General features: G+C 35.2%; 1 protein-coding gene across 1 annotated transcript; it reads left to right on the top strand.

Moving 5' to 3' along the window:
- The first annotated feature begins 6,830 nt into the window (after positions 1-6,830).
- lum (lumican) lies at positions 6,831-10,244 on the top strand. Its single transcript, XM_042721996.1, has 4 exons — positions 6,831-6,974; positions 7,065-7,122; positions 8,148-9,053; positions 9,134-10,244. The coding sequence occupies exons 3-4, from the start codon at positions 8,174-8,176 to the stop codon at positions 9,286-9,288; spliced, it is 1,035 nt and encodes a 344-aa protein (XP_042577930.1). The 5' UTR covers positions 6,831-6,974; positions 7,065-7,122; positions 8,148-8,173; the 3' UTR covers positions 9,289-10,244.
- Positions 10,245-10,374: the final 130 nt, after the last annotated feature.

Genomic DNA, 10,374 nt, shown 5'->3' with positions numbered 1-10,374 from the left:
CATGTGGCTCTTTTATTGTGTCCAAAAACACAAAATATATATAAAAAAGTTCTTTCTTTTTTGGGTTCGCAATAAGACATTCAGTCATTTTAATTGTGTGGTTTAATTTCCTTTAATTCTTCTCAGTTTTCTGTTTTGAACAAATGTTATTCTTTCCCTGGATTTTGTTTCTCTGATACAGAAATAGCTGGTTTTAAAAATAATAGTTGTATTTGTGTCATCTCAGTCACCACTGCAGACAAATGCGGTTTTCTGGTCGACCATAAACAGACTTTATGAAAATTAAAAAAATAGTCATGAGTCTGTTTAAACACAGGGATTAGCTGTTAGGATGTTAGTTAATAGTAGCTTTTGTGGAGATGAAAAATATTATATAATTTCCTGATTTGATAATGACAAAGCCTCTAGGCAATACATGCGTATGAATCTGGCACTTCAAAATAAGGAATAGAAATAGTAAAAATATAAGTGCAGATTATTTTTGGTTTAGGTAAATTCTTTAACTATGAAGAATGCAATGAAATGGCAAGACAACAAATACATACTTTTATACATTATAATTTTCAAATCTGTATGTTGGGATCATTTTAATACAGCAGAAGTGTTGTAATTGTATTATAACACACAGGGGTTTTTTTTTCTTCATAATATATCCAACAGGATCTCTCTCGCTTCTCTCTGGTGCCCCCATGTGGATTATTTTGTGCTGAGTTGTATCTAGTTTCATACACATTTTACTGTCATTTGTGCTTTAATAATTAAGCTCCTCCTCCAGAACTCAACGGTGAGGTGCAATGTGTGTGTGTGTGTGTGTGTGTGTGGGGGGGGGGGAGAGAGAGAGAGACTGAGGGGACACAGTGTGGGATTGTGTGTGTGTGTGTGTGTGTGTACCAGAGAGCTAAGTGTGTGAGAGGTGGTATATTTCACAACTGTGGCTTTTAAAGCATCTCTTCTTACTTGAGGGGAAAAGCTAATATCACCACACTGCACTGGACAAGAGCTTTACAGTGAGTAGAGCAAAGGTGGGAATAAAATTAAGAATAAAATGATTATTATTTATATAAATAATAAAATGGCATGTTTATTATTTATGTTGTGAGATTTAAGTATACATATCACCCATAATCATATATCTACACAAAAGGACAATGTTTTATATCTACGCAGTTTTCTGTGAAAGCCTGTTTCCTGCCTTTAAATAATTATTTAAATAAGCTAAAAAAGATTATAATGAAATAAAGTTTAAAATAAGAAATAAAGGCACTTTATTAGAATATTAATGTTATTAAAGCAGCATTGTTATCTTAAAGAAAAAAAGGTTATTTGAAGTCTTAGATGAAAATTTAAACTTAAACCTAAATGACAATTAAAAGATTATGCCTTGGCAACTAACTGAAATAAAGTTGAAGTGCTAAAACAGAAACCTATATATATTTGAAGTCAATAGACATGTTTATAAAAATACAATATTAAAATGACAAAATCACAAAACAAAATTACTAATATTTAAAGTAGAATTAAAATAAAAAACATAGTAAAAGTGAAGTCAAAATATTTCTCAGATTGGGAGACGTTTATCCCTCAGAACAGGACAGTGCTGAAGTGTGAGCTTTGATCAGCTCTCGCTCTCACATGCCTCCACAGCATGCGAGTGTGTGAGCTGTGACATCTTAACTAGCTTGCTAGTATTATATTAAGTGGATATACTGAGGTCTGAAATTACTCTCGCAGCCGTCTGTGGCACATGTGCTACCATGTGTGTGTGTCAGTGTGTGTTTGCCAATGTGAGGCTCGGCACTGAGTCTGTTTGTGGCAGTACTGAGGTGTCTGAGGTGCGTTTGTCCGCCTCTGGATCACCCAACACTTGACTGTTTGTGTCCAAACTGAGTCTAAATGCCTCTAACTAATTAAGAGGAGAGCTGATAGCTGGGATTTTACAACGTGAACATATTGTTTTAAAACAAGACATTTTAGTAACACCAATTTGCTCTAAAAACCAAGAGTGATGTTTAAGATCACCTCATTTTTAAGATATGAAAATTATGCATATATATATGTGTGTGTGTGTGTGTGTGTGTGTGTGTGTGTGTGTGTGTGTGTGTGTTTGTTTTTGCTAAATTTTGGGGACCAAATGTCCCACAAGGATAATAAAACCTGAAGGATAATAAAACCTGATTTTTTTTTTTCGGTCCCCTCGAGAGAAAAAATATTAAAATAGTAAATGATGTTTATCTGAAAGTGTAACAATGCAAACAGGTTTTCTGTAAGGGTAGGGTTAGGGTTAGCGCTGGGTTAGGCATAAACATAATATGTAATAGTAATAATAAAAGTCTATGGACTATCCACACAGTTCAAAGAGACAAACATGAGTGTGTGTGTGTGAAATTTGTTTGTTTGTTTGTTTATTCAGATATTTTTAACCTTTTGCTTGGTCATTTTAGTGACACTAATTTACCCAAAACACCCTCCCAGTTTAAAGTACTGGTGGGTTATATAACTTAAAAATTACATATATGTTTGTTTTAGTTTGTAAATGTAATATTTATTAATGCATATTTTAATATATTATTTCTTTCTTTGTTTATTCAGATTTAGTGACAATAATTTCCCAAACACCCACCCTGTTTGAATTAGTGTTGTTTTATATAATAAATAATAAATACACACACACACACACACACACACACACACACACACACACACACACATTTATGTGTATATATTATATATTCATATTTATTAATACTTATTATATTGTATTATATTTGTTACATTTCAGGGCAAATATAAATACATCCACATAGATTCAAATAAGTTGCATAAAATGTAAAATGCATTATAAATATCACTGAAAAACATCAATCATTAATTTACATTCACCTATATGTATAACTGCATGTATTTTACGAAAATATTTTATTATATATTTTTATTCATCACTCTAATCATTCGGGGTTGATTCATGTGAAGTTCATAGTTTGAACTGATTCATAGAAATATATATCAACTACATTATTTTTCCCTTTCACACTGACAAAATCATCAGATTAATAAAAAAAAACCTCACTGAATCATAACTAGATTCACAATGTTGTTTTTGCGAGTAATTTATAGAGAATATTCAATATCTCTAAGGTGAAGTGCTGTTTGTGACTTAAGTGATGGATAGCTCTCAAATATTAAAGAGTTAAGGGTTTAACATCAGTATCTGTTAATAAAAGTATTAGTTCATGAAGCCGACTGGCAGACCAAGGTTTGTTTTGCTACTGTTTCACAGTAAACATAAGCCATATTGAAAATTTTAGTGGTGTTTTTCGCTTGTTTTTTTTTTAGTCAGCTCTCTCTGCCTTTTTAAAAACCAATGTAAATTGTGTGTGACTAAATCAGTTTATTGCTGACAAAGACATGTATTGTAATTGGAAACATATGAGGTATTCCTCATGAAATGAGTATCATGACTCAGCTCGATAATCATTTAACAGAAAACAAGATTAAAAGGTTATAACTGTAGCAGCCTGACAGTATTCGGTTTTGCCAGTAAAGGTCATTTTTAAGTGTCAGATCAAGTAGAAATATCAACTTAAGCTACGGAGAGGAAACATTATAAAGCTGTTGACAAGATCAGGAGAATCAGCTTTCTGATAGATTTGTAAAACGTCTCAGTTTACTCAGTTGGATTACAATATAATCCTTGTCTACAAACATATTTGTCTGTCTCAAAAGCATCCAGGCCAGGAAAAAACGAAGGTCGGAAATTACGAAACTTGACTGGAAACATCAAGACCCAGACGCAGTTGTGGACTTTCCTGTGCGTAGTCTTGAAGACAGAGGGAATTTATCCACTAACGTCACTGTAAACTCCTGTAGGTGAGATGAAAAGAGGAAATGGTAGAAATCCTCTAGCAGAATCTTTCCAGTGATCTTCAGGATGCTGAGGTTTTTATTTTCCGTGTGTGTCAATGTCGAGACAGGAAAGGCAGTGAGAACACAGCTGGACAACAGAGTACTCTTACAAAATATTTAATGTCATTGCATGAAGTTGGGCTGGAAATAATCAGGCTTGAGAAGACACAGGCTTTATGGTCAAATAAATACATTTATGGTCAATAACAGCAACAACAACAAAGCCGCCAACTGTGGTTGCCAGAATATTACTGGAAGAAGAAGAAATATAGTGTCAATGTTATAGTTTGGTCACTGTATATTTTGTTAATAACTGTGTATGTCATTTAATTATAGTATAGTAATATACCAAACTATTTAATTTCTGTTTGTTACTGACTGTAAAATATACTATATTATAATGCATTTTAATGGGTTATTAAAGCATGATAATTATTCATAATGTGCGTTTTAATATATTATATCTTGCCATAAATAATTATAACCGAATTTAACATGCATAGTGTAACAATGAATTGATACGTGTTATAATGTATTAACTGTGGTTACAATTATTCATAAGCTTGTGCAATGCATTATTAGGCATAATTAATACTTTCATAATGCATTATAAAGGCTTTAAGTAAAAGTGTTACCTTATATTTTTTAAGGCAGCTTTTCTGATTTCCATTTAGTTTCATTTTAAACTTGATGTACTAAATGACTCGATCTAAAATGGAAATAAAAATCAATAAAAACTATATAGACATATTTATTGAATGAATGAATAAATACATGAAGAAAGAAAGATTAATTAAAATTAGCTAACTAACAAATAAATAAAAGTATTCATAACAAAATTAAACTTTACCTGAAATTAACATGAAAACAGAAAGGATAGAAATAAAAGCTGATTCAAAATATTAATAAAAAATATAATTGTATCCCAATGATACTAAAATAACAGTGTCCAACCAAAGCTAACTGCCTTCAATGAAGACTAGTGAAATGAGCGTGTAAAGTGTAATAAGCGACTTGGCAAATAACTATGTCTGTCTAGGAGTGTGTTTGCAGTATGCAGAAAACAATGCACTTGTATCATCTAAAAAAAGTGCTTCTACAGCCTGCAGATGTACCATTTTTACATGATTTGGGGGCAACTGCAAACCGGACATACCTGCATCAGGAAGAGCTGCACAGGTTTGCCGTGACTTGCCCCTGCTGCGTAACTTCATCCATGATGTCCCAACATGAGCTCAGCACCATGTGCTTGCCCTACAGTGAGTGAGGGGTGAGCTGCAAGGGACGTGACAGATGAGGAATGGGTGATAAGGTCATAGTGCTGTTGGTATGGGACAGGTATGAGCACTGCAGCAGTCAGATTGATCCAGAGCAGTTTAAGACCACCCGACCCAGCGGCATCAGATCTATGGCCTAGCAGTAAGCGCACATGCCATAACAAGCCATGGTGCTCGAGTATGCAACTAGTGTTTGAATCTGACTCTCTCTCTCGAATCTGTTCGCCCATTTTTTTGTAACATAGTGATATGTTTAAATGATTTATTTGTTTACATTTATTTATTTTTCTTAATGATTATATTTCCTAATAAGTTTATTTAATTTTTTTGTTTATGCTTTATACTTGGTTTTAAATCTGCACTCTAACTGAACATGACATCTTTCAAGTAAAATGATGATCATTGATCCTACATGATTCATTTATTTAAATTTTTTATTTTATTTTAATTTATTATATTTTATTTATTTTTCTACTATTTTGAATCAACACTCTCAGTGAACCTTTAAATGGTGATCATTGACCCTACATTATTTTATTTTATTTTATTTTATTTTATTTTATTTTATTTTATTTTATTTTATTTTTAAATCAACACTCTCAGTGAACCTGACATTTAAATGATGATCAATGACCTTTCATGATTAATTTAATTTAATTTAATTTAATTTAATTTAATTTAATTTAAACTTCATTTTGAATCAACACACTCAAGTATAATCTTATACTAAGTATAATAATAAAATAAATTAATAAGTAAATAAAATCTTAAAATAAAAAATTATGTAAAACGATGACCAAAGACTTCAGTTTACAAACATGTTGTTATTGTCATTTATTATTTCATTATTTTATATTTTGTTTTAATTATTTTGTGTTAATAATTATTATTATTATTTTTTTTTTACATTTGGTGTGCAGATTTTATCTTCATATTCTTTACTGATTTTGCAGTAGTAATCAAAGACAGTACATAATCTCAGTACCTCTGATACACACAAGGCTTACAGAACCGACCTCTCATCTGGTTTTTCTGGCTTTACTGCATTCCTAAGCGCCGATGTATGCTATTAAAACTAAACTGACCTGCAGTCAGCACCATCTTTCCTAGGTCCCTCATGACATACAGCCCACCACCGTTTGCGAGCTTCCCATCACACAAGTCCATGACCACAGCCAGACAGAAGCCGTCTGGATTTTATGAGGCTTAACATTAAAAGATGGCACACCGTTTGATGATATACAATCTACCAGCTGTTAAGAATTGGATACACTCTCCGTTCAGATAGTCAACACGGTTATGTAAGTCTGGTTTGGCCCACTACCGTCTTATTTGGTCAATTTTTCCACATCTTATTTACAGCCCAGTAGTCTAATAGCAGGCAGATGCCATCTCAAGTAGCCAGTTTTTTTGCAGACAGTTTTCCAAATAGTTTCATTAACCTTTGTTTTGTTGAGAAAATTTATTTTTATGAGGACGGAACCAGCGATGGGGTGTCTGTAGATTTGTTTGTGTCTCACAAACAATAATTGAATTGTTTTGTGGGATTGTTTGGAAAGGATGGGATGGAAAAGTGTGTGCGTGTTTGTGGTGACTATACAGGTATATATATTTTGCAAACCCTCCCAAGTGAGCCTTTATTCCTTTCTGTGTCCCATGAAGAACTACATGTCCCAAACTGCTTTGCTACACCTGAACCTTGTTAGAATCCATATGTTTCTCAGGGAACAACTGCTGACATCTACACACTAGAACCGCCTGACTGCTGTTTTCTATCAATCTTGGGTGACTAAGGTCTGGTTTGAGTGTCTTTCTCTCTCTCTCTCTCTCCCCCCTTCTCTCTCTCACTCTCTGCTTTCTCCCTCCCTTACTCTTTCTCTCCAGAGTCCTCGGGCCGCACACAACTCTACCTGAAGTCGTGCACAGAGAGAGAAGCAGGAAGGTAAGGATATCTAGCATCTGCGGTTTTAATGCTCGCTTTTGTTCTGTCTGGATGAGATTATTAGAAATCTGCTTGGCAGATTTTTGGGGCGGACTGAAGAAAAAATGTATTATCATATTGCAGATATTCAGCTTGGTGATGTTTGAGAAGCTTCCATGCATGCATTTTATTCAAAACATTGTGTTAAGATGTTATAAATTTTTTCACATAAACGATTACTTATTAAAAATGCATGAGATGATAGAAATATTATGCATGCATGATTTTTTGTATTGTGCATGAACAGAGAGAGATTATGCAGTATTTTCCTTAAATTGTTATTCACAAATACTGTTGCAAAATTGCATGCATGACACCTGATCTACCTTTATTCTTCTTTTCTTTTAACTTGAAATAGTAATTGTTTAGACAATATTATAAAAGTACTCTTGCATTATTCATCATTTGCTATGCAATAATTCTTCGGCATAGCATGCATAGACAAAGCGATCTATAAGTATGAGGTAAGGATAAAGTAACTTGAGATAAACTTGGATCTGCACATAAGCAATGTGGGTCTAATTTGCAAAGGGAGGAACGACTGCCTGGGCCTATTTGCATTCTTTTGGATGAAGTCATCAATTTCCATTAGAAGAATGTCTCTGGGTTTTGTTTATGTCTGAGGTTGACCGTAGAAAGTTCTGTTATTTTTAAACATTTTTTCACATTTTAATATTGCCACTTATGTAACCATATAAACCCTTCTCTTCTCTTCTCTTCTCTTCTCTTCTCTTCTCTTCTCTTCTCTTCTCTTCTCTTCTCTTCTCTTCTCTTCTCGTCTCGTCTCCTCATCTCTCCTCTCCTCTCCTCTCCTCTCCTCTCCTCTCTTCTCTTCTCTTTTCTTCTCTTCTTCTCTTCTCTTCTCTTCTCTTCTCTTCTCTTCTCTTCTCGTCTCCTCATCTCTCCTCTCCTCTCCTCTCTTCTTCCCTCCTCCTCTCCTCTCCTCTCCTCTCCTCTCCTCTCCTCTCCTCTCTTCTCTTCTCCAGGTTGGATTCGACTGAGTTGTGCAGCCATGTTTGCTCTTGGCTTCTTCCTGTTGGCTGGACTGCTATGTCAGAGTTTGGGTCAATATGATTACTATGAAGAATACTACTTCCCCTCCGCACCAATGGAGGCAGTATCATCTCCTATTTGTGCCCAGGAGTGCGAATGTCCACTCCACTTCCCCACAGCCATGTACTGCAACGAGCGCAACTTGAAGTTCATCCCTATCGTGCCAAGCGGCATCAAATACCTCTACCTACAGAACAACTTAATTGAGGAGATCAAGACTGGCGTGTTCGATAACGCCACCGACCTTCGCTGGCTCGTCCTGGACAACAACAACATCACCAGCAACAAGATCCAGGCCGGTACCATTGAGAAACTGAGCAAACTGGAGAAGCTCCTCTTTAGTAATAACAAGCTGACCAAGCCCCCTGGTCCTCTTTCGAAGTCTCTGGATGAGTTGAAGTTGATAGGCAACCAGCTGAGCTCGTTCCCTGCTAACACCTTGTCTGGGATGGAAAACCTGACCACCATCCAGCTGTCTCAGAACAAGCTGACCACCGAGAGCATCACAGGTGCCTTCAAAGGCTTAAAGTCCCTGGTTCTGCTGGATGTGAGCGAGAACAAGCTCAAGAAACTTCCCTCGGGAGTTCCACCTTCGCTTTTGATGCTCTATGCCGATAATAATGACATCGACAGCATCCCTAACGGCTACCTGGCCAAGCTCCCGGTCCTGCAGTATCTTCGTGTCTCTCACAACAAGCTGGTGGACTCTGGAATCCCTGCAGGTGTGTTCAATGTGTCTTCTCTTCTTGAGCTTGACCTGTCTTTTAACAAGCTGAAGTCCATCCCGGAGATCAACGAATCACTCGAGCACCTGTACCTGCAAGTCAACGAGATAAACAGTAAGTCTTACTACGTTTCCATCCGTTCAAGCTACAGATTTTGCTTGGTTTTTACTCCATTTCCACTTCCGTTTCTGCAGAGTTTGACCTGACGAATATCTGCAAGTTCAGCTCTCCGGTCAACTACTCTCGACTGAAGACCCTGCGCTTGGATGGAAACAACATCACACACAGCAGTATGCCAGATGACACGGCTAACTGCCTACGCCAGGCCTCAGAGATCATCTTTGATTAGAGTCCCATCTTGCCAGTAGTTTATCAAACAATTTAAGGCTATTGCTCTTAGTAGACACTCTGATTGACATATGCTCATCTTTATTCATGATCCCGGCAACCACATCTGGTTACATGCAATATTTTCTCTCTAAAAACATACACATCTGTATGAAAAAATGGGCAGCAGTAGTCTGGGATCTTGAAAATAAAATAGTCTTGTATGGTACTGTATAAAGAGTAGTCGAATTAGACAAGATATTCCCATCTATAGAGAGACATTTTTGTGCAAATTGTGAATAGCCCAGTGTGCACTCTATAAGAAGCTGCACTGTATGTCATCTAACTGCATCTTAATATTTCCGCATGTTAAACAATATCATTCAAAATTGTAATCATGTTATTATTAAGCCTGCCGGTAAGGAAATTAGATTGTTTAGAGTACAAGTTATGGAAAATCAGATCTGACTGTATATAAAATGGCTAAATGTGCAGCAATGCTGAAGGATATCTAGAATTAAACGGAAACTGAAATGCACACAAAACTGAAAAAAATACAATAAAATGCTGGACAATTGCTGAGGTTTAGCTAACTGCTAAAGTTTTTTTGTTTTGTTTTGTTTATTATTTAACTGAGGAATTTCAGTGTCGTTGTGTTGTATTTTGTGTTGAATTAGTATCAGCTTGAATTTCTGAACTCTGCCAACATTTATACCATATTTTATCTGCATGCAGTTCATCTTATTTTGTAACAGCGATTGTTTTCGATTCTATGGTAAATAACATTTTTTCCATGTATTCAATACACCATTTCACAGCATCACAATGTTAGTCAAATTATTGAACCGTATGATTACAGTAACTTTGGCAGACTGTTGTAAAAGTTGTAAGTTCCCCGATTTGTTGTTTTATTTTGTTAAAAAAACAAATACCAAAGCAGTTTGTTCACCTTTATTTCAATAAACCAGATTTCTTACATGTGTGGAGGGATACTAATGGTATCAATCCTTATAATAAGGTCACATGTAGAAATTAATAGATTAATATTATATGCAGTATTCAGATAATATAATACATTTAGCCAAAACTGTTAAATGTGAATAATTTC

The sequence above is a fragment of the Cyprinus carpio genome, chromosome B4 (genome assembly GCF_018340385.1).
Source record: "Cyprinus carpio isolate SPL01 chromosome B4, ASM1834038v1, whole genome shotgun sequence".
Lineage (NCBI taxonomy): Eukaryota > Metazoa > Chordata > Actinopteri > Cypriniformes > Cyprinidae > Cyprinus > Cyprinus carpio.
Note: the sequence above shows the minus strand (reverse complement) of the source record. Positions and strands in the feature narration are given on the sequence as shown.